This window comes from Melopsittacus undulatus, chromosome 3, assembly GCF_012275295.1.
Source record: "Melopsittacus undulatus isolate bMelUnd1 chromosome 3, bMelUnd1.mat.Z, whole genome shotgun sequence".
Classification (NCBI taxonomy): domain Eukaryota; kingdom Metazoa; phylum Chordata; class Aves; order Psittaciformes; family Psittaculidae; genus Melopsittacus; species Melopsittacus undulatus.
The window spans coordinates 34,485,790-34,511,659 of record NC_047529.1 but is presented as its reverse complement, the minus strand read 5'-3'; the positions used below and the strand labels follow the sequence as shown (position 1 = coordinate 34,511,659).

The 25,870-nt window shown below is 38.9% G+C and overlaps 1 protein-coding gene across 2 annotated transcripts in view; it reads right to left on the bottom strand.

Moving 5' to 3' along the window:
* The window catches only part of ARHGEF10 (Rho guanine nucleotide exchange factor 10), a 110,834-nt gene that overhangs the window by 38,943 nt on the left and 46,021 nt on the right, over window positions 1-25,870 (bottom strand). For both annotated transcript variants that reach the window (XM_034060674.1, XM_034060675.1), the window contains 8 exons: window positions 25,329-25,441; window positions 23,094-23,171; window positions 22,720-22,899; window positions 21,352-21,468; window positions 19,308-19,400; window positions 17,855-18,025; window positions 16,258-16,403; window positions 13,252-13,427 (listed from right to left, as the gene is read on the bottom strand). In XM_034060674.1, the coding sequence (XP_033916565.1) occupies window positions 13,252-13,427; window positions 16,258-16,403; window positions 17,855-18,025; window positions 19,308-19,400; window positions 21,352-21,468; window positions 22,720-22,899; window positions 23,094-23,171; window positions 25,329-25,441 (1,074 nt within the window). The remainder of the gene's footprint in view (window positions 1-13,251; window positions 13,428-16,257; window positions 16,404-17,854; window positions 18,026-19,307; window positions 19,401-21,351; window positions 21,469-22,719; window positions 22,900-23,093; window positions 23,172-25,328; window positions 25,442-25,870) is intronic.

Genomic DNA, 25,870 nt, shown 5'->3' with positions numbered 1-25,870 from the left:
GCCTTAAATCACTAGTATATTGTCAGTTATGTATCAAAGTAACTGTACTGTCTGAAGACATGTCCCTGTTTGGAGGCATCATACAGAATCACAGAATCCCAAGGGTTGGAAAGGACCTCAAAAGATCATCTAGCTTGAAGCTATCACCAGACGGTTTTCTTTAACAAAACTCACTATATTAAGGTAGGAGTCTGCCTTAAACCTTGAAGAGAACAAAATTTAAAGTCTAAAGGAAAATGTTAAGGGTTACTTTACCTCCAAATTTTTTCACTTTACTGCAGGAAAATGCAATATTAACCTGAGCTATTACACATTCCCATAAATTTTCAAATTATTCTTTTGCCTTTAGATCTTCTGTTAAATTGAATCAATGAAAGGATTTCTGTGTATTGCCCTCAAGCACTAAACAGGGGAGTGACTTACTAGGGCACTTACTACTATTTACCCAGCCAGATAATAGAGGCAACTTTCATCCACCCTTCTTTGCCTGTTCTGAAAGTTAATTAAAAGAATAATCCAGCCCTTCTTACTCTTAAAACCAAATCAGTCCATAAGAAAAGATCATCACATTTATTCTACACTATGAAAAAGAATGACTGCAAGGCAGACCCAAGAGGACTTTATGCCACAGTCTTCAAAGGAGGCCACAAGGAAAACTTTTAACTATGTACACAGATGGACTTGCCCTGTGCAGTGTGTATGTATATTCACCATGACTGAAAAGAGCTGTCCTCTATAATCCTCTTCCTGGAGCTACAAATGCTCATACAAGTATTCTCATTCCAGACATAAATCTTGACTTTCATTCACCAATTGTCATCCGAATCTATTTTGTCTCCACCATGCATATTTTATAAGCTTTTTATAAGTCAAGATAAAAAGGATGCAAATAACAGTGTCAAAGCAAATAAACTAACCTGGCATCTGAAATTCTGTCACATAGAAAAATGAAACAGAAGTCACTTTAGGCTTATTCATTAAAGATCACATTAGCAGCACAGGAAAGAACGCGAAAAAGCAGATCAATACATAATGAAAGGAGCCTGCCTCCATCTCTGATGCTCTAAAAAAAGAAACAGCCAAGTTAAGAAAAAATTTTAATAGTCAGTCAAGGACTAGATCAACAGCCATGGCTAATATTGTACTTTCATGAAATTCCTTAGTGGGCACAAACTGGAACACAGAAAATCACTAGGCTTCAGAGATCAGCAATGATGGACTTAGAGAAGAGCTGAGAACTGGCCATGTGGCTTGTGTCTGGATAATGAGTTACAACTTACAACAATTTTATCTCTGAATGGGTTCCTGTAAAGTTACTCTTTACACATAGGGTTAGCTGCTTGGTGGTTAACAAAATGTTGACTCCTAGTTCAACTGTCTGAGGATTGTCCGATGAAGGGTTCTTCCAGGGTGAAGGAGGTGGGGGGCACACTAATCTGTTCATCAGATGTGTTTCTCAGTTCAAAGCCAAAGACTGACTGCTTCAGCCCACACATGTTCCCTGACCATTTGATTGCTGGCTATTTTGGGGTGGGTGTTCTCCATTTTTCCCCCATAGAAAGCACTGAAAAACTCTTGGCTTCACTCCAAAGCAGTTACGTGGTTGGCTTCTTTTTGTACTTTGAAATGTTTCACAAATGATACAGCCATTTCCTTCCTGTTTCTAAGCTACTCCTGGTAATTATCAAGCTCCAAAACAATTTATTTTTCCAATGTGAAAAAAACAAAAACAAAAAACAACCCAACCCCAACCTTCCATGAGAATAAAGAAGGTTCTCCCCAGTTCTACACATCCAATGTGTTACAGAGGACAGCGTGCTGAGGGAGGAGAACACAGTGTGCTGTAACCAATAACCACATCTGGGGCTTCGGAGGCAACGTTTTTTGCATTCCGCCTACAGATCAAGGGTGAAATCCTGGCCACATGCAAGTTAGCAGGAATTTTTTTCATCAGCTCCTTTGTTGCTAAGATTTTACCAGAGGAATGTGTGCCTCCCTGCAACAGGCAAGATCACTGCCAAACACCACTAATGCATGCAAGATACCTAATTCCGTGCACAGCATTATTATGAAATATATTCAAGGTTAAAAAAGAAAACAAAACTGCCACTTGCTTTAGAGGGAAGAGGTCAAAGTTTAAACTGATTTGTGCTGCTATGTAAAATTGCTCCTTAGCCAAGATATATTTGAATACAATACTAAACACCTATTTACCTACTCGTTTCTCAGAGTTACTGTCAGCACCGCAGCTTTAAATTCACTGATCCTGTTTGGTTTGAAGTAATTCTTATCATTGAAACAGAAGCAATTTTAGCCCATTTACATCCAGGCATTTCCAAAGCCTGCAGCAAATTCCTTGGGTCTGGTTAAAGTCAGTTGGCTTAGGCAATATACGGATTTGGAAGGTTGTGCATGAATACACACACGCAAGAGAAGTACCTGTGTGCTAATGCTCGGGTATGGGCACAGGGGTAGAACTCCCACCTTCGGCAGCAGGCTGTTTTACTAGGGAGCACAGCCAGCAGCTGAGCTCTCTTCCTGCACAGCAGCAGCTGCTTTAATGGGCACTGGCAGAGCAGCCTCTCCCTTGGGATCGCTGTCTATCCGGTTCCTCCAGATTCTCAATTCTCATGGGCACCACAAGCATATTAGATATTATAATCCTGAGAGGATCACACCCTATCCTTCCTTTCAAAGAATTACTAAGGGACACATCTATTTACTATGGTAATTTGTTACTTGTACACATTTTCCACTAGCTTTTGCTGTATGTTCTGATCCTCACTCGTGAATTACTCATTTATCACACATGTTACAAAAGGGGGAAAAAATAGTGTTGCAATGCCTAGGGTAGATGCAGTCACCCACAGTTTAAATGTCTGTTCCTGGGTAAGCAAACACAATGGCTCAGGTGGTCCTTTCCCTTATTAAACTCCTATTTATTCCCAATTAGAAGGACTTTTTTTTTTCAAGTAATAGCATTACACAAATCCAAGTGGCATGCAAATAAAATAAAAGCCTCATTCAGTATATTCTCAATATCACAGCTATTCTTGCAAGCATTTCTGTATTGTATATCATGTTAAAGACAAAGGCTGTTAATAGACACACTTGTGGGTATCTCTTTTACTGCAAAGTAACAAATCTTGACAAGATCTGCCTTGAGTATGATTATAGTAATGACCTTTGCTACACATGGCTCAAAACCACAGTACATCAATACAAATTGCTTTATAAAAAGCCATACTGACACGAAGTGAGAACTGATGTGTCATAGGAATTCAAGGTCCTTTGAAAGATTACTTCACTTCTGAGACACAGCCTGGAAGTCAACTAGGTGTTACACAAAACAGAAGTTCACAAATGCTCAACATGTGAAAACCGCATCTAAAATTGAGAGAAGCTATACTGCTGACTGTAATTCCAGCATTACTGAAGGGTACCACTAAATTACTGATGAGCTTGAAAAACATGCCAGGTCTGAAGGCTACTCTGAAAGGCTGGTAGATCCCAAATTTGACTTGCATTTGCAATATGGTCTTTGTGTCTGAGCACATTTGTATTGATTCCTCCCACAGAGCCATCTGTATGCATCCAGGCAGCATACTGAAACACCAAGTGTTTGCAGGGAAGAGATTTGGAAAAGAGTCAACCCTCATGTTGGGCACAAAAATCACCTGGAGTGGGGGAGAAGTTATATATGTGGGAGGTAACTTCAAAAGTTGCTGTGTCTGAACTAGTGCTTGTATTGGAATTACTCACTCAGAACAAATAATAAAAGATTAGTCCCCTTCTGCAACACGTGTCTAAACCTGAGAAGCTTGTACAGTATTCTGGAAAGCAAAGCATCACAATACCAGATGAATTCTTGATCAGTTCATAATAAACTTGTGCAGATGTCATGAGATGGTTAACATGTTTAGGTTAAACTATGACAATGTAGCAGTATTTTATTTAAAACTTCTTAAGTGTAGTTAGCAATATACATATTTGACAAGGAAGTTGCCTCCGTTCCTCTGACACCTTCCGCCTGGAAATTCTGAACGAGTATTAAAGCTAGTGACAAAGCAGATGAGATTTTATTTTTAGATGCTGAACAACAAGTTTCCTGCACGTGGAGTTATGTAAGCAAAGCCCCTGACAGCTCCTTCAGCAGCACCCTCCTCTTATTTGTGTCCTTCCACTTGCTCACTCATGCTGCTCCTGTTTCCATAGACACCTCAGAGAAGCATGTGGGTGGGTTGTTTTCTCGTTTCTCCTTTATGAGAGCATTTTAATGGCCAACTGGAGTTTCAGTAAAATAAATAATAATTTAAAAAAAAAGTACTCTTGTGAATCCAAAATCCTAGTTTAAGATGTGAACAAGCCCACAGGTCAGTTTAAAGTTCATAAGAGAAAAGCAGACTTTATGCCTTACCCATTTTTTTTTCTTTCACATCAAATCCAACTCATGATCTCCACAGTTGCACACACCCAAAAAATCTGAGCCACTGTAGCTCAACTGTAGCTCAACTGACTCTCAGGTCCCAACTACACAAATATTTAGAGAGAGTATATCAGTCTCCAGGTTTGGAAATTGAAGCAAATAGGAAGTCAGGAGCAATCTCAGAAAACAAGAGCTTAAGTGGCAGCCATAAATGAAAAGCTTAGCAGCTACTCACATGTAGCTTTAAAGCATAACCCTAAATTAGGTTTAGTAACTCCATGCAGAAAGAAGCAGCACAAACACATACACAATATTAAGGGATAAGCAATAAACCCTTGGAGTAAGCAAGGCTAATTACCAATACAGTCAGGACCCATCATCATCAACCAACATGAGGAGCTTTATCATAAACATGAAATGACATTATTCAATCTAATCGTATTTTAATCTTCTGAGCACCTAAAAGTAATCTTTGTAAGCTTAATTACTGAATCTGATAATCTGAGCCTCTAAAACTCTTTAATGTATTTATTCTCACTGCCATGCAAGACAGGGGAGTTCTTCAAGTCCTAATCACAAAGAACCAAATGCCACCCAGAACACATAGAACAGTGCTGGGAAACAAACCTCCCAAGTCCCAACTCTGACAAAGTATTTTTAACATGCTTCACCTCCCTGTCAGTTGCTAATACCTCACTTTCAATGGGTAATTACATGAATGCTGAGACCTGTCTTGCTGTATGCTCACTGTATCAGATCTGAACACCGAAGAAACAGGTTGCACAAAAACTACAGTTCAACCACAAACCTGCTTATTCACACAGTTTGAGCACTCTAAAGATAAAATCAACAGCTTACAACTACAAATACTGAATAAGGTATTAAGTTCATAATGCTATACCATTTGTGAGTAAAATTATGCAAGCACACCAAGGAAACGCAAAGCCTCTTGAGATGGTGACAAGTAGCTCATACATTAGGACCATGGCTTCAGGATTATATTAAACTCCAGTTAATCCTGACCACCAGGGAATGTCACAGATAAAATGCCATAAATATTTTTCCTGCTGACAGAAGCAGCTGTACTGTGCCAGATATGTTGAAGGAAGTGAAAGCAGTAGGGGACAGGAGGGAGAAACACCAGAACCCAAATATGCTCACAAATGCAGACCTCATAGCCCAGCTCCTCAACATCTCTCTAGCCAGGAGAACAGTAAAGTGTTTCCTGGACTATGTGCTGACTGTAGATATAGACCAGAGGAACTCCAGCTCCTAGGTCTATTACCATGAGAAAGGAAATCTTGGAACCAGAGAATTTAGAGTGAAAGAGGTGCTATGACCTTTTCCTCTCACAGGTCCCAAAAAGAAAGGCTGAGGACAGCATGGACCTGGAAGCTCTTGCCTTCCTACAGAGGAAGAGGGGCTGCACAGGATCTCTGAGGTGCACCTGCATAGGCATGAAAGGCAAGAGAGGAACGGGATGCAAGAAGATAAACACTGACTTAAACAGGCAGTGAAAGAACACACATGAAGGTGTTTAATGATCAAAGTACTGCAGGGATCTCAAGACAGGTCTGCAGGTGATTGTAAACTGGCCAAGTTGCTAAAGGTTTTCCCTAGAGTTCCCAACAGACTAGTTACAACAACTCGTGGAAACTGAACCGAAGAGCCTATCTCCCTAGTCACACTCCCTTGCTTATAGCTTGGTTTCTACTCATTTTACTACTCTGTCAACTTGACAACAAGACCCTAGCAACACAAAAAAAAAAGCTTATAGGAGATGAACATCAAGCCCTAGAACTATGCTAACAAATACAAAAGGCAAAGAGAAGAATATCATCCTCAGTGAGTGAGACAAACATGTAACACCTAATTTATTCTACACCGAAGCCACCAACCAGAAACATATATCCACTTAACAAGTGAATATTTAATGTCACCCAGCTGAACAGGCCAAGTTAGAGTTATTTAAATCTCTGGTCTTTTGTTAGCATATGTCAATGACAGTCTACGCTTATGAACACAGTAGATATCCTTTAGTGTACAGTATTATTTTCAATAGCTTTAAAGTAAAGATTTACATTATTACTCTATACATATTTCACAGAGGTGAAAGTTAGTTCAGCTAGCAATTAATGACACATCATCCTTTTAAAACCTTATCACCAACGTTAGAGTTGATATGCCATTTAATGTTTAGTACTCTAGACATTGCATTGCATTTGTCCAGCCTCAAAGTGATGATAAAGTTGACAACTTTTTTTGCTTTCACCAAGTCTATATTTCTCATTAGACAAACCAGCAAAACCCCCTCACTTTAATAGTAATGGCAATCACAGCAGCACAAGCTCTGTTTTTGAGAAAAGCTGATGTTCCACTGAGCAAGACATCAACAGAAACACACAAGCACACTATAGCACATCAAACATCCACACCTGTTTCCCTGGCAACACTCACAAACCTACCAGAAGTAACTGCATCAGATAGAAGGAAACTCAGAAGAGAGGAATCATGCCTGCACTTCAGCATTGTGTCACTACTACACCAACAACAAACAAAGCCCACGGAGATCAAAGCCACAGGTGAATGGAAACTGGAGTACAAATGTCTTCCTGCAAGTCTGACCAGGAAAGGAGAGAAGCCATGGTTTACAGTGCTGAGGTTTAATAATCAATTAGGAATTATAAACCTCTGAAACAAAAAATTCCACTAAAATGCTGCCATAAACATAGTAACCTGTTGGGTTTTTTTTTACTTTACTGTTATCTTGCATCTAATGATTGCATGATATATAGTACAGGTGGGTCTTTTTCTCTTTCAGCCTTTAGCCATGTGGCTCAAATTAAACAGTTATTTGTTTAAGTCACAGGCTATGCTGCGTATGTCTTGTAATCACATGATCAGCTGTAGAATACTACTGACAGACACTAGTTTCCCACCCAGAAATGGCAGGATGCTTAGCTCTCTCCCTTTGATTCTACAGACTCTCTTTAGTCTGGTCTTCTTAAATAAAATCACTGTGAAAGCTTTTATAGCTCACCCCTTTTGTTCTTGAGAACCAGAGAATGGATAACTCAGGATGGCTGCTTTCACTGCAGCACCAAACAGGTAGACATCCAACTCAGCAAAGAAACCACATTTCATAAACCATAAACCTCTAGAGGGCAGGGGGGGCCAAGACTCTTGGTTAATATTCAAGGATCACCTGCTACAAGCTCAGGAGTGTTGCATCCCCACTAGAATGAAGTGCAGCAGGAGAAGCAGGAGGCCTCCTTGGATGGACAGGGGGATGCTCAGGAAACTTTGAGGGGAAAAAAGAGGCTTATAAAAGGCAAGGACAGGTGGCCTGGGATTAATACAGGGATGTTGTCCAGGAAGCTAGGGACTGGGTTAGGAAAGCTAAGGCCCAGTTAGAGCTAAACTTGGCTAGGAATGTGAAAGATAACAGGAAGGGATTTTATAGGTATGTAGCAGCTAAAAGACAGACTAGGGACAATGTAGGCCTTCTCCAGAAGCTTTTGGGAGAACTGGCTACACAGGATTTGGAGAAGGCCGAGGTTCTGAATGGCTTCTTTGCCTCGGTCTTCACTGGCAAAGGTTCTGACCACACCACTCAAGTCTTGGAAGACGGACTCAGGGACTGTGAAAATCTAGACCTTGGACCCACTGTAGGAGAGGAAATATAACCCCCATTTTCAAGAAGGGGAAAATGGATGACACGGGGAATTACAGACCAGTCAGTCTAACCTCTGTGCCTGGCAAAATCTTGGAGCAGATTCTTCTGGAAGGCATGCTAGGGCACATGAAAAACAACAAGGTGCTTGGTGACAGCCAGCATGGCTTCACTAAGGGCAAATCCTTCCTGACCAATTTGGTGGCCTTCTATGATGGGGCTATGGAAATGATGGATGGGGTGGAGCAGTTGACGTCATCTACCTGGACTTATGCAAAGCGTTTGACACTGTCCCACACGACATCCTTGTCTCTAAATTGGAGAGACATCAATTTGATAGGTGGACCACTCGGTGGATGAAGCACTGGCTGGATGGCCACACACAAAGGGTTGTGGTCAATGGCTCAATGTCCAGCTGGAGACGAGTAACGAGTGGTGTCCCTCAGGGATCGGTGTTGGGACTGGTCTTGTTCAACATCTTTGTCAGTGACATGGACAGTGGGATTGAGTGCACCCTCAGCAAGTTTGCCAATGACACCAAGCTGTGTGGTTCAGTTGATACACTGGAGGGAATGCCATCCAGAGGGACCTTGACAAGCTTGTGAAGTGGGCTGATGCCAACCTTATGAAGTTTAACCATGACAAGTGCAAGGTCCTACACCTGGGTCAGAGCAATCCCAGGCACAGCTACAGGTTGGGCAGAGAAGAGATTGAGAGCAGCCCTGTGGAGAAGGACTTAGGGGTGTGGGTCAATAAGAAAATGAACTTGAGCCAGCTTCAGTGTGCACTTGCAGCCCAGAAAGCCAACCGTATTCCGGGCTGCATCAAAAGGAAAGTGACCAGCAGGTCAAAGAGGTGATCCGGCCCCTCTACTCTGCTCTCCTGAGACCACACTTGGAGTATTGTGTGCAGTTCTGGTGTCCTCAACATAAAAAGGACATGGAACTGTTAGAACAAGTCCAGAGGAGGGCCACGAGGATGATCAGGGGACTGGAGCACCTCCTGTATGAAGACAGGCTAAGAAAGTTGGGGCTGTTCAGCCTGGAGAAGAGAAGGCTGTATGGAGACCTCATAGCAGCCTTCCAGTATCTGAAGGGGGCCTACAGAAATGCTGGTGAGGGACTCTTCATTAGGGACTGTAGTGATAGGGCAAGGGGTAATGGGTTCAAACTTAAACAGCGGAGGTTCAGATTGGATATAAGGAAGAAATTCTTTACTGTTAGGGTGGTGAGGCAGTAGAATGGGTTGCCCAGGGAGGTTGTGAATGCTCCATCCCTAGTGGTGCTCAAGGCCAGGTTGGATGAAACCTTGGGTGACATGGTTTAGTGTGAGGTGTCCCTGCCCATGGCAGAGGGGTTGGAACTGGATGATCTTAAGGTCCTTTCCAACTCTAACTATTCTATGATTCTATGACTTTTGCTCTTATACTCCCATTTTAGAAGCATAATAAATAACTGTATTTTCAGTGATTTTACGTATAGATGGATGACTTGCAAGTCAAGGTTCTGAATCTCCTAGAGTGCAATATAGTACATTTTGCTGAGAAGTTACAAATTTGTTTTTGACTATAAGTTTTATATTTTCAGAAGGCGTATTTAAAATATGTCATATTAACCAAGCCCTAATCATTGCTCTTCACCCATCCTCTTTTTTAATTGGAAGAATACAGGTAACATTTAACTTTTTTGGTGCCCTTTTTCCATAAATTTGATTCAGCTTCTTCTCCATTTTGACGGAATAGTTTTGTAGAATATAGCTATGCAGTAAACTGCCTCAAATGCCAATTAAAAAACACCAACCCTCTAATAAACCAAACCCCAAGGAAATAGCCAGCAGATAAATCCCTTCAAGTACTAAAATTATTCAGGATGAAGCAACATACATTAGCAAAAAAAGGTAACAAACATGTTAATTTGCTTTAAATGCTTACAGCATCTAAAATAACAACAAAGACAAAATTAGTTTAAAAAATAGTTAGCAATAACCTAGTATTTGAATGGTCACTGATTACTTTTTAAATTTGCCTATGAGGTAACATGATATTTGAAGACCCCAATTATCTATGGACATGTTTAAATGATCTGTGACCTCCATTAACTCCTCTCTGGACACATTAGATGTCCAAGGTCCTTCCAGTGTTTAGGGTTTCTACCCAGAGCACAGTTTATTTTATACATGGGGAAACTGAGGTACAGAAGTAGCCAGACTCACCCACAAACAGGTAAGCAAGCCCACCATGGAGTAAATACTGAAATTCAGAATAGGGGAGAACAAGAGGAATAAAGCAAAAGCACATCAAGGACAGGAGTAGCATAGCAGAATACACTCCAGGAAAACTTTCCTGCTTTCCCCACCATATCCTCAGTCCACAGAGTTTCTCCTATCAAAAGACAAAGGGCTTAAAAAAGAAAAAGTGAACTTAACAGCCGCTGAATGTGTTCTCCTCCAGAGACAAAAGACTGGTATGCAAAGCAGAGCTAGGTAGAAAGCCGCAAGTTGAGGATTTTGCCTCATAAAAGCCAAGTTCACATAGCCCTTGCTTTCCACCTTAGAACAGTAGTAAAGCATGCACTTGATTTATATGTACTAATAAAACTTATCAACCTTTCAGCAGCTGCATATTACAGCTCATATGAGATTAATTCAATTTCAGCTATTAATTCCTTTGTAGCATGCAAATTAGTATAGTTTAAAGATGCAAACGTTATTCTGCCAGAAAGCATCAACTACATTTAGCAAAAAATAGAGATATGCTTATGACAGTTGGCTCCTCATACAAAGGATTTTGACAGAAAACAAACTGCCACGATAAGAGAAATATAACTAAGGACCAGTAATTCTTACAAGGACACAACCAGAAACCATAAAAATGCTTGCTAACCACAGCAATAATGTGAGAATATCAGCCTCACAGGGGTCAAGTACTTGACTTTCCCCTGCTACTTAATGCTTTTACACAGAATCATCATTGTTCTTTATCTCTTCAGTTCCTACAAACTGGAAATGAACTGAAGATAAGGTCTGAGACACGGATCTACGTCATCAAAGGAAGGTTTTGCTTGCAGCATCCCAAATTGTTCTTGATCATTAGATATTATTAAAACCACGACAAGGTCACTGGGATGTGCTTTGCAATTTGTGGCAAATATCCAATAGTCTCACCAATGATACAATAATAAAGATTGTGTCATCAACAACTATAAAATGCAGCATCTTGGTATATGCAAATTAACAAGCAACAATGGACCACTGCACAAAGTCTTACCAGTCCCTTTCTCTCTACAGTAAGGCTGTACTTTCTGAGCTCCTGTAATCTTTAGCAGCCAAGAAGACTGAAACTAAGGGGGCAACTCTACAGAATAACTAACACGATTAGGTGTGTATTCAAACTTGTCTATACAGGCCAGTTAGACAAGTCTACATTCAGAATAACAGCTAACGCAGACATAGCGGTAGGTGCAAACAGCAACGCTATGCTCTTCCGCTTTCATGGTTGGTTATATTCATTTTAGTTGGGTCATCTGGCAGAAACATTTGATTAAAGCTGAATATATTCATTTGTATAACCAGTATCCTTCATAGCCTTTTTATTTCTTATCTTTTGTTCTCTTTTATTAGAAGGCTGAATACAACAATCAGAACTTACCAAAAGAACAATTAGTTCAGCTCATCTTTCACCTAATTAAGTGCCGTTTAATCAGAAGGTTGAGGCTACAAATGATGTACAAAGCATGATATTGTCACTAAACATCATGAAGCTGAAAAAAACCTCAAAGCCAAGAGGCTAAATTAGGTTCTAAAGGACGACTTGGGTAAGAGTTGTTCTCTCTCCCCTCATGCTCCACTTCTGCATCTGATCTTGCTGACAGAAAAGGATTTAGTATAATCAGCTGTGAAGCCACTACACAAAATTGCAGTAGGAATATTCAACAAGCTGTTCCTCCCACACCCACCTACGAGAGAGACTCCCAGTTCTAAGTAATACGCTCCCTTATTACACTCCTCTCAAGGTCATGAATACAGCAGCTGGTAAATGATAATAGAAGAGCTTTAATATCATTGTCAGAGCAGCCCATTAATGCTAAAAGGAGTTGCAAGTATTAAGTCACCCTTGAAACTGATACGTAAGTACCTACAAAAATTTTCTGTAGCTATTTACAAAGGGGGGAACAAGAAGATCTGAAAATAACCATCCTGGAGAATATGTGGGATATTAAATGCTGCATCTGCACCTCAGGCCATCCTGAAGCATAACATTTATGCCTCCTTGCAGCACAACTGTGGGAAAATTCATTATGCCAATACTGCAATATGAAAGAAATATAGTGTGAAATAATTCCCTAAGCTAGCACCGAAATTCATGTGCCTTTTAGTCCATTAATAGGGCTCACAGTCTAAATATATTAAATGCACATAAAAGTACAGTATTTAGGCAAAATACAGGCTATAAAAATAACATTATACATGAAAGGCTAGCTACCAAGTAAATTCTTGAAATTCATACATATCCTGAGGGTAGCTGGCAGGCTTGTAGGAGGGATTAACAAGTACAGAAAGAACTTGCAAACTTCAGAGCTTGAGGTCATTTTTGGAGAGAAACTTGGAGGAAATTACCTACTGGCACATTGCTTCAAAAACATCCATTGAAATGAAAATTGAAGTGTTTTTTTCTGAAACACTTATTATTATGTTGTAAGGATGGAATATTATGTATGGGCAGCTTCTACCTTGTTGTAACTATTTGTGTCCAGACTCTTATTTCACAGCAATAGGGCAGCCAGTCATTTTTATTGAAACTTCCTTGCTTTAACTATGGGATAAAGAACATATGTATGACCAGCTACAACAGAACAGCCAGCACACAACACCAAAATAACCTTTTTGCATGCCCACACACATTCATGCTTTAAAACTCTATATGCATTTGTGCATAAAACTAAACTAGGCCAAATAAGAGTAATTCATGTTCCAAGGGAGGAGACTTGCTACAAGTTTATGGATTCACAGTTTCTAAAGAAAGAAGCTGTATTACAGTTCACGTTACAGAAGTCTTCATGCACAAAATGCTTTCCTTTGCTTTCAGTAGCCCACTGAAATTCAAATATGATTTTAACAAAAAAGTCTGTAAGAGTCAGTAACTCCTGTCACTTACTTGGCTTTGAGTTAATGACGACATTCTCAGCAGAGTGCTGGGGTGGAAACCTGCAGTTGTCTCCTTGGCCCTCACTGCTGCCATACTCTATGACTTCCACTTGTCCCAGCGGTACACTCCACTTCAGTAAGTACCTCTGGCCAGTTGTCACAGTGCCACTGCTTTCATAGGAAGAGCTGGAAGATGCAAAAATTACAGCAACTATGTTGAATGCCATCCTATTTATTATTTTAGCTTCTAAAATCTGCTATTTATCAGTCTGAGTGCCATGCAGAACTTGAAACACACACATGCATCAGGCTGACTCTTGAGACTGACCTTTCCTGAAGTGCAAAGATCAGATATGCAGGTGCAGATAGTCTTGTTTACAAACAGCACAGGACTGCCAAAAACAGTCCCTACATTTCTATAACAAAGCATAAATGACCATCTTGTAAGACCAATGTGCATTTTACATCCTAATATAAATGCTTAGGATGATACTTTGGCTCCATATTTTCCTAATTCTTTTGAAACAGTGTTCAAACAAAGTGACTGCTATGTTTGGAGAAGTATGAGTGATGGGACCTTTGAATGACTGCCAGCAGTAGGAAGGCAACATAACCTCCCAAGGGCTTATGAGCTAACGTTTCTGCCGAGCCCCACAACCTAGGATGTCCTTTACAGAAGATCTGTTGTGGCTTCTGAGAGTAATCCCACATGAGCTACTGCTAAAGGAAATGTATATCACAACAGGCATGTCAGAGGGAAGAGCACACTGGAGAAGTTCACTTGGAATAGAAACGGTATTAATACTCCTCTTCCTTGGTTTCCTTCATTCCTTTATGCACATTTAAGCACATATATTTGTCATAAAGAATAAAAGAGATATTAAAGTGAATAAAAAAGAGGTCTATTTCACAGAAAGGATGACTGAAATACAAAAGTTAAACGCCTGGGAGAAATCAGCAAAATGCATTTATTGAGAACAGTACCTAAATGCTAATGTTTAGGTTGTTAGCTACCTATTCACAACAGTCATACTTTTGTTTCAATAAAGAGGCAAGTATGAACAAAACCCACAAGTGCCACGGCTTAAGTAAATATTTATAATCTTTTGATCTAGTTCAGAAGAAAGAAAACATGACTAGGCAGGACACAGCTGTTCAATCACTAGGGACAGCATCCGCCCTGTCCAACTGCTGCTACTTAAAAGTTGGGTCTCCAGTTTGAACCAGTCATCTAGGCTGTATGTGAAGAAGGAGCTTCTGAGGGTCATGTACTCTGTAGAAATACATGTCTTTTGCCAGCTACAGAGGAACCAATAGAGGTCCTCAGGCTGCTGGTATGTGGACTGTTTCTGTAAAGGCTGGACAAAAGGTGGCTAAGAGAAGTGAGCTGATACATACTGTGCAGCTACATGTACATGTAAAGCTTTTGAGGTCTACAGCTCCAGGGGAAATCTGCAGGTATGCACCTTAAAAGCCACTGTCATAACAGAAGCCTAGCTTAGGTAAGATGCCTAACCTCTATACAGCTAAAATGAAGAGAAATAAAGCTCATCCTGCATGAGCCAAACAGGCAAGTGGCACACTCTATACCATACACTTATTTTGAACAAAAACTTCTGTACCAGATAAAGGTCATGTCAAATCTGGCACATGATTTCCTTCAGTTCCTAACTGGGTTTTGCATCACAAAGGACACAAAGGTAGTTTCTTCCATCTTAAAAGCAATCCATGAAATCATGAAGGAACACACACACACAGCTTGCAGTTGGAACCCCACTCTTTTGCCAAGAAACTCACAAACCTTTTCTAGTGAATAAAGCCAAAAGCGCATTCAACTACTCTAAAAACTCACTGTTATATAAACAAGCAGGCTGGAAAGCAAACCTTAACTGCTAGAGAAAAACATTATTAAACGTTTTTGGAGTCAGCAAACCCCCATGACACATTCATGCACAATTACCATCCCAAATGAAGTTGTTCATGACCAGTTAATGCCCATAGGAATAACAGTGCTGTGATAACTGGAACTGTTGACTTCATAAGAAACCCAGAAACTTAGCATAACCATGAACTTTTTACCTAGAGAATGAAAACAGACTGCACATTGCCACTTCAGAGAAAATACAGAAAATCCAAGACAATAATAGTATGGAAGAAGATAAAATATGAATGGTTAAAAGCAATGTTCTTGCAAACAGCCATGAGAAAATATCCAGGTGTTACTAAGCAACTGAAGAATTTGTAAAGGAAAATAATTACAGGATAATTTACATAAGCTTGTTAATTTTCTGAAGTGCAGTTATTACATGCATTTCTCACTAACATGAAACCAAGCATTCACATGATTACAAAAATCTGTACTGTATTCATACTTCAGTAATAAATTAAGATAGCAACCCATATTATGCTTAAGAAAAGCTGTTCTTGGAAGATATTAATGCTCCACATTTTCTCTGTCAAAATGTACCATCACATAAAGCAATTAATGATACAAGCAACATTTGAATGTGAGTGTGACCTTGGCATGCACAGAGATATAGTAACAGTAATACAGCCAAGTAAAACACAGAAGATGCTATGAAAATACGCTTTTTTTCAAAGCACCTCAGCTTTAATCCTTCAACATTTGCTCTCAGAGATAAAAGCTTTTCCCAGCTGGAACTCTGCTAGTGAGTTCCAGGTTTGTTCTGGCCACATGCATTAGCTTTGTGCTTTGTTTTGGATTTTTAAATTTGCAGATTATGTCAAGTTACAGATTTGAGAGCGTGTGACAGTAGGAATTTAAGGAGAAAAATCCTACCTTTGCGTGCCTGTGCTCTGCTAAACACTAATACACAGCAATAACTAGAGACTACAGAGCACTTCTATCCCAAGGACTTCAACAAAGCTGGTTATCCATTTATTATACCTACTCCTAAAAAATCATTAACCATAATAAAAACAACAATAATAAAAAAGCGCATTTTTTTTTCCAGCTGAAACTGGACATTCATTTAAAAAGTGCTAATTGTCTTACCGAATATTTACTGTTGCACACATCAGCACATCATTTAACATGAAAAGCCGTCGTTCTTTGGTTTTGAGAATTTCTCCTTTGTCATTGTAAACCGTCTCAACCATATCATCAGTTCGGATGAGGTATCTGTTTCCACTGCTGAGTAGCTAGATTTTAAAAACAAACAACATTGTGTATTATGCAGGGCATATCCAACATTTGGTACAAAAAAATAAATGAAAATACAACGGGTTATCACTTCCCATCTTCATCTAAGTGCCCACAGGTGGATTTGCCAAGTGAATTAAGCCTCTTTATTAATTTGCTTTTCATTTAGAGAAAGAGCAGCTTCTGCTGCCACCAAAATGGCCTGCAGGGATTTTCAGTCTTAATATGGAATGTAATTGCTCTGAGAATCTTTTATACAGATAAAGGTCCCCAGCAAAAGAACAACAAGAAAAATCTCCAGAATTTCTGTGGTTTCCTTCCCTCATCCCACCTTTCACAGCCCATTTAAGTGCTAAATGTGGTTCTAGCTGTCCCAAAATGGGAGGTCAGATGGGAAGATCAGACTGCCAAAAAGACTGTACATCCAAGAGATGCATGGCACGTAAATAGTTCCTGCCATTGGCCTTCAAGGGGTGACAATCAGCCCTGTGTGCAAGTATGAATTAATCCTTCACAGGTCAAACACCACCTTTGGTAGTGACCATGAGAACAAAATGGTCCATAACTTCCTCATTTCCTATCCACCTTCATCACCACTTGTTTCACTCTGCTTGGCATTTTTCCAAAACTGTATGTGCACCCTTTTCTGATAAATACCTTAAAAAAAAAAACGTGTTCTGGTTAACTACTATTATCCTAAAAACTATGCTTTTATGTATCACAAAAAAATCCTCCTTGCACTCCTTCAGCATGTCCCCACTACTCCATCCCAGGACGAGTCCAGTGCGTAATCATCTGTAACTTCACAAAAACAATAATTGAAGCATTTATACCCCATCTCATGGGAAAGGAGGAACCATTTATTATGCAAATAAGACAAGAATATATATATATATATACCCACAGTACACATAATTACTAATAAATTCAAATGAAGAAGACTGTTCCTTCCTTCCTACTGAATGCCTTCTACAGTTCTTTAAAGACATTTCTACTATATGACCCAAATGCACGAATGAATTAGACTGGGATGTTCCTTAAAACAAGACAGGTCTTGGACACATTCAATAGCACATCCTGAACTGACCCGTAGTTGGAATCAATGCAGTATAAGGAACTGGCTCCCTCCTTTACATGGGAGTAATTCCTCGGTTCTGGGGTAAATTAAAAGTTGAATTTTTCCATGTAGAAAAAATGAATAAGATTTTTCTATCCAGCATTGACACAGAACACTAATACTACTGCTGCTATTTCAGCATAACACTCACTCTAGCACGCACTGGTTTAAGCAGTGAGTCTCTTCAAGTTCACATCTCAAATATACCAGTAGAATGACCCCATGTTGTTGACATTTACATAAAAATCCACAAGTATCTCTTTGATGTCTGTTTTAGACATCTCTTGAGGCCCAGAAACTAACTCTTCCATCATACACTCCTACTTTTCTCACCTTGTTCAGATAACGTTCATTCATTGCTTTTGCTATTTGTTTTATTTCACAGCGCTGATCTGCATCCCTTTTCCTTTCGTTTAATTTCTCTGCCAGTGTTTCTAGCTCTGTAAGAGCCATCTGTAGAGGTAATCTGTCGGGATGTCCTTTATTAGTGTTCTTCAACATATCCTGTCAGGAAATAATACAAAAAAAAAATCAGATTTCATTTCAAAGTCAAGTTCAAAAGATTATAGGATGTACAGTTTACCACAGTGTTCTTTACCTGAGTACTACAAACCAATAAGACCAATGAACACCTATTGAATATTCAGGCAGCACATTGCTTACTGTACTATCTGAATAGTTCTTGAAAAAGATACTGAATGGGGTCACATACAGGTCATTTATAGGGCAAAAGTACAAAGAAGGAACTTGAAAACAAATATAAAAACTGCAAATGTAAATATAATTGAAAAAGACGCACATAATATTAAACACAACTTGAAAAATCAGTATTATAGTATAACATGTAGGTGTCCATAAACAATGACTTAAAATTTTTCTGACATATACTGTCATAATAGTATTGTATTATCTTTATTACTGTTATTATTCCAAACACACTGACATCATGCTCATCCTCAAGCAGAACAATCTACTTACTTCATGGTGGTCACAACAGCTTCTCAAAGTCTTTCCCTTTTGTACAGATACAGTAGGCACAATTTGAATTATATTTTTTCTCCTTTCCCAGTATATTCACTACTGCTTCCTGCTACAATGAATTCCATCTCTTCCGTTACCTCAAAAGCTCTCACCATGGCTTCCCACCTGTATGCTCCCCTCACAACTACCTCTCTCCCACAGTAATTTTCTGGACCTGCAGCACAAAGCCTTCCCTCCTCTATGGCACCTGCAAAACACAACTAACTCACAGCGCTCACTGGGATGGACATGCCATGATCTGAGTGGAGTTACAAATGGCCTAAGTTGGTCTGGAGCAGGTCTACACTGGGGAGCTGTGCTGTTCCTGCAGCTTAACTGCCTGCTCAGACAAGATCTGAAGACTTCCTGTCAAACCCTAGTTTTCATGGGAAGGAAACCAAGATGCTGCAGATCAGAAGGAAGTTGTACCACACTTCAGCAGATCCTGTGAGCAAAGCAGCCAGGGAGAGAGTGCACTTTCAATCTATATCCCACATATATTCTGAACTATCCGAAGCATGAATTACATCCTTTTGTGTTTTTCTTAAATGAAAAGTAATGACACAAAGTCCCCAATGGCACTTTTAAGTATGATTAGATAACAAACTGTTATGAACAAGTAGCACATTTGAACGACAGTTTTACTGCAAAGTAATTTAGAAGCTAAATCTATCCTATCAAGTAACCAAGCGTAAATCTAGTTTAGTAAGATTTTCCTGCACTGTATTTACTGCCTGTCCCTGTAATCAGACTATTTATCATTTACCTGCAATAGTAGAATGAACTGTGGAAAGCGCTGGATAGGTTTCATCATTAAACCATACAGTGTAATTCGATCAGGGCTTGACTCCTGGCACTGCTGCAATGCAAGAAAGCCACACACACTATTTACTTCCATGAATGTATTTCCATCAGTAACAGAATGAAAGTTATTATACATCATTTATACAGTGGTACTGTAAACTTACTGTTATTTACTATAAAGATTTTATTTTCAAATATTAAATCTTTTTTCAAAATCACTATTAAAATGTGGCAGGTCACTGGCCTGAAATATCTCCTGAAATCAATACAGCTGGGATAAAGCCACACCAGCAATGCAGCACACATGCATACATTGATACGGCACATCCATGCTTTTTAAATAAGCAAGGCACTGAAACGTCTGCTTAACTTCAAGCACAACAAAGGTAATGAACTTGTTCAAGTTAGAAAAATGTGATCTGTTGATTTATTGACTGCAATTTACTATTGCTGCTCTATTTCTTGGGGCTAAAAGACTATAAATCTCTAACTACCTATATGTTTTTAAAAGGAAATCTAAGAAAAACATTGTAATCTCAGTGCTATGCAAACAAAAAGAAATTTTCATTTTCTTTATTAAAGGTAACTAACAAAAAGAACATTGATTTATGCCTGGAAAGAAAAACATTAGAATTCACTACTTTGGTTGTCAGGACTGACAGATAAAACCAGACAAATTTCATCTGCTTGTACAGAAAACCCCTGTTTGTATAAGAGGATTCAACATTTGGAAGTATTCACAGCTGACCTGGAATAAGGAGAGTAAAGGTAATATTCAAAACCAAAGCACCCCAAACAATATTGAACTGCCATTGTGCTTAAATTGCCATTATTGCTACATCAAGCTTCACTGCAATTTGTTTCCATGCTTATCTCCACAAACAGCAGCAGTGAAGATTCTGGTCTTCAATACTGGCAGGCACACACACACAAAAAAGAAGGTGTAGAAACATCTTCTGTTGTCAGAGTTCATCTGTCAGTCCCCAGCTCTGAGTAGCACCAGCACCAGCAGTGACAAACAGTGATGAAAGGTATAAATTATGCTTCTATTGCAACAACTGGCTTTTAACAGTGCAAGAGTTATGAAATGACAATGCATTCATAGAGAGTCTGACCTTCCTGGGACCAAAGGCTTCCAGCATGTAGCCCTGTGTAATGCTGGCCACACTCCAAAAAGTTGTTGGTTAATTTTAAGATCTGAAGACATATTAGGAATCAGCCCTCCTTCAAGTCAACCTAAGAACTTCACCATTTAGTTTGCCTAGGGCATCCAATTTCCATGTTTGGTGGATCACTGCAACAGACTTGACAGGGTACCTCTGAGAGGCACAATTCAATTCAGGACTCTTGGGGAATGGGACAAGCAGCGGGATCACAGGTAGCCTAAAAGCCTTGCACTGTATTTTGTATACCCCTCTGTAAGATATCAGTCCTAGATTTACAGGAATTCTGCTGCATGTAGAACTCTGTGCACATCATCAGAAGCATCATGTTCATCAGGGTAGCATGTATTCTCCACAGAAATTTTAAATTTCAATCCCAAATCGGAAACACAATTTTCAAAATACTAGGAAATTGTTATGGAACTGAGATCTAGTTACACTGCTCTGCACAGTACAATAAAGAAGTTAGAAGTAAAATAAATAACAAGTAAGAAGAGGCCTCATATGTTGAACTATTATTTGAAGCTCACCTGATGGCAAAACAGGGATTCCTTCACAAGTACTCATACAAACACCAATAAACTGATCCAAACAACAACAAAACTACTCTGCACTTCAAAATACATCCTAGATCTAACATCATGTTATTCTTTGAAAATACAGCAGTGGAAGTGAATTCTCTGGGGATTATTTTTTTTTTGTGCTAAATCCATAAAACATGAAACCAAAGTTCATAAAACCAGTCACACAATATGCAGTATTACCTGTCAAATTTTCTCCTAACTTATAATTTACACTGATTTATTTATACCAAAAGCCCAGCTGTTTTAAGATTAAACTCACCTTTAAAAAGTCTAAAAAGGCAGGTTTGGTGGCACATGTTTTCTTGAGAATCCCTACTGCTGTACTGAAGTTGTTTACATATTCACTATATGCATCCAATACCATAGATTTAGAAAACTGAAAAGAGAGAAGAGTAAACCTTAACTATAAATACAAAAGATCCCCAAAAGCATAACTAGACAGAATTCAGACTGTTAAGGACTCGCCTTGCTCAGAGTTAAGGGCTTTGCTTGGCTTAGTGCTAGATCTACAGCAATACTGGTGATGTCCAAAATACTATTTCTGTAGAAGACAGTTTGGAAATCTAAAGATGTAACAGCTGTGAATGATGAAATACAAATTTACAGAAACAGCTTCATCTTGTCTATAACACTAGGGCAGAGCCTGAGGACTATGGGCAATCAAAGGGCATCCACTGAGATTCAAAGCAGCTGCTGGGGTCCCCTGATAATCCCATGGCTACCTATCTTCCAGACCTGGTGAACCAGCAAAGTCCCAGGGCCTTCAATGCCCCATCTTCAGCTGGTAAGGGTTTACCAAGAAAGCAGACAGATTGTGCAACCTGAAAACAGCAGCATGAAGGGCAAGACTGCTGCCCATTGCCTTAGTAATCCCTTTCTTCTGCAGAGCTAGTCTCTAACAATACTGAACTTGGTCAGTCAAAACAGGGCAGGTTTGCTTTAAATAGCAGATCTTTACTAACCATTTTGACTGAGCACTCAGAGACACATATCCCAGCTCTTTTAGAGCAGGCAGTAACTTCCAGCAGCTGGGTGGCCACAAACAAGGCACTCAAACCAGCAGCCAGGCAACCTTTTTCATCCACACACCAATGGTAGGAACAATGTTATTCTATCAACCAAGGACACTTCTTGTTTTCTGTAGTTCAGTCCTTTACTGGATAGACTTCCATGAAGAGTGGGATACTGCTTTACAAATACTCTTTACCTGTGTCCCAGTCTCAGTTAAACCCCAAGAATCCAGGACATCACCTAATATGCTTTTTTCTACTCCCATACATACTATGTATGACTACCTCCTTCTTAAGAGATGCTAAGCCTCAATCTCATCTTAATTTTGTTGGGTTTGTGAATTTGTTTTCCAAAAAAATGAAACTGTTTACTTAAATGTCTGAAAGCTTGATCAAAACCTGAAAATTTTGCCCATAATCCTTTCACATCTACCAAGCAAGCCAAAGGCAAGTGCTGGTGTCAGTTTCCTTACCAGTATGGTACACACATACTCTGACAGTTGCCACAGGCATTGGATAACACAGGAATTATGTGGCCAAGTTAGACAGAAAGGTAGGGAAATAGAATAGCAAGCATAAAATAAAAACAGATTATCTGGTTGGATGCATATGCTTACTGAAGCAACAAAGACATCACCAATCAGTTCCACAGAGTCCCACTCAGATACACGACTCGCCAGCGCAATCTGAAACATGGAATGGCATTGAAGAATTTCCTTAATTCGATAAAAGACCATTTTGAGTTTTCTTTCACTCAGTAATTTTGGCTCCATATCTGAAAGGGGCTTCTCATATTGCTGTGGGGAAAATAACAACAAAAAAGACTTAAATGAAAAAACCCAATTTATGTAGCAGTACACACATAAAATGTCTAAATATTTGGCATGAAGCATCTGCAGCAAAATCTATGAAAGTCACACTACAGATTCTTTAAAGATTTGATTATTTTTTCAAATTTCCAAATTAAAAAATGACAAAGATACTAAGGTACCTCTAGGATTCTTTTGAGAGCATCCACATAATTCTTCTCACTGTCAACTACAGAGCCCAAAATATACCTTCTCACAACCTGTAGAAGAAACAAAGTCTTGTCTGAAACTCTTATCAGGTAATGTTCATCAGAGTTGGGAATGCTGATGATAAAATTCTCCCATTAACAAACCATAAGAAACACAAAGCAATAGAAGAAAACTAGAAGAACTATAATAAAATACTACTGTACCTCTTCAAAAGTAATCAAATTTACTTTTACTCTAAAATTATTTATTTAAAGAACACAACAGTTATTGTATCTGTATCTATAAACTTTGCCAACTATTGCAGTTCCAAGCTCTACTTTTGAAACTTGTCTTTTCATTTTAAATGTATAAATTTAGGCTTTAATATAAATACTAATAGGTATAAAAATGATGTTGCAGTGAATTGCTGCAATAAAAAAAAAAGGTAACCAGTTTTCAAAATCAGTCTTCAAGATTAATTTTTTTTTTAAATATGTTTTAGAAATTTATTAGGAGTAACCTGAAGGACAAAAAAGCAAGCATTAACTGCCTTTTGGTAAGGCTATATGAACTGTACCACTGAGAAACTATCTAAGTAAGTCAGCATTCTTTTGTGGGCATTACCATACATAAGTGAAAACCCTATTTCATCTATATTCATATCTATTGACAAAGTAGTAAGAGCTTCAAGAAATGCTATCATATTTCATATTTACAAACTACAGGCTATTTATCACACCTTCTCCATCTCCTGCTTCTGTAATTCAGCTGAAACACACCTTGTATGCATGTGCATGAGGAAGGACTAGGGAACCATTCTGGTTTAAAATTTAAACTTTTGTTATTGATTAGATTTCTTGCTGGGTTTAAGGATTTGTTTTCACCCAATCCATTTCCTAATGCAGCTCATTCCAGAGCTTTCAAAAGTGAGACTCTGAGAGAGAAGACAGCACAAGGGCAGGATGAAACCACTCCCAACATCTGCAAGGGAAAGGAAGACAAAACTGCCTCTTTTGCTATTTTCAGCTAGCCTAAATGACCATGAAATTCAAGTCTCAGACTTGCTTCTCTCTGCTCCTCCTTCCATGGCCTCCTGCCTCCTCTGTCACAGATGCCTTTAATTCCCCACAATTTGCATTCTGAAGTTAAGTGCGGGTTATGAGAAGATTTTCTTTTAAGTATTGGCATTTCAAAAGAAGGCTTAAAAATTATCTTAGACCTTGCTTAAAAACATATACAGTAAAATTAGTTGGTCTAATCTGTGTTTAAAATGGATTTAGCAGTGTTTTATTTATTATATCAGCTGCTCTAGTAAAGGAAACTACTTTTAGTCACAGTTCACTCTTCTGAAAAGAATAAACATCTGTAGAAAGTGGGATTTTTTTTCAGGCTTTGTAATACAAAAAATAGATACTTAATAGTGCCTGCAGGTTGCTGCAATAGAAAAACAGAACTTACAGGAGGCTTGCATGCAAGTCTTAAATTTATACTCACATTTTTGCTTGTAACAGTAGCATACAAACATAATACATGGTAAGAACTCAGGTCCCAGGAGCAGAGGCACCACAACTGAGACCAACCTGGGACATAGCATTTGAACAGGCACCAGATTTTAAACACAAGCTATCGTGCCATCTGCTGTTTAAAACAAGCATATCCGTAAAGTCTGTTTGTTCTTGGCCGAGCAGCTGGAAGGGGCTCCTGGCCTTCACCCTCTCCAGCTGGGAAGTCCAGGCTGAAGTGGTTTCCACAGTGACTAGAGTTTGAGGTGCAAAACAGCAAAATATACTTTCTGTAGACTTGACTTTATTAAAGAAAAGTTATTTTTTTTTTAATCAGGAGAAATCTTAAAAAATACAGAGAGGATAGAGGGTATTTTCTACATTTAAATAGAAATCCCACAGCATCTACGGAAATGTCATCTGACTGAAAAATGTTTCAATTCTTTTTCATTCAAAATCACCACATTTAAGTGTTCAGGTAGCAAAAAAATATAATTATTAAAATTTTATAATGCAAAATAGCATTTTGCATGTCTGGCTGTGTTCAGGACTGATATAACTATATGCACACATACCAATTTTAAACAAACTACTTATTCCGTTCCCAATTTGATGTCCACTTAATTTATGTTAAACACCAATATGTTTGAAGAACAAGGCACCTGGGAGATATTGAGCAGAAGGGGAGGAAAGAGGCAGAAGACCATATTTCTAAAAGCCTGCTACCTGCTGCTGTGATAATCCTTCAGGCATAGGAGTCATAATTGCTTCTGTATGCATACAGTCCACATCAATAAATAAATTTAGCTCCTCTTCTTCCAGACATGATGATCTATGATCTACAATGAATTGAACCAAAACATCACCTTACAAAACATGCACATTAAACAAAGAGAATAAGAAAAATAAAAAAAAATCCTATCATCCAAGCATAATAATTGCACAATCTTATTTTCACTTACCAAAAGAAATTTCCCTGCACTTCTGTATCACCTATGAATTACATAAATACCACCACTCATAGGCACTCTAATACAGAGTATCTTTCAAAAGTATCCTGAAACCCACTTGGCATGAGACAGCCTATCTTTTGCTTGACTTTCTCCCTGTTCACAGCCCCAACAGGGTTTTCAGAGTGCAGGACGTGACAACTTGTTGTTAAAGGGCCAGCATTTTTGACATAAATGATCTTTGGGAAGAAATTAAACACACCCACAATAAGATCCAGCTTAAAAATTCCACAAACTCTTCCATAACTGAACTAATGT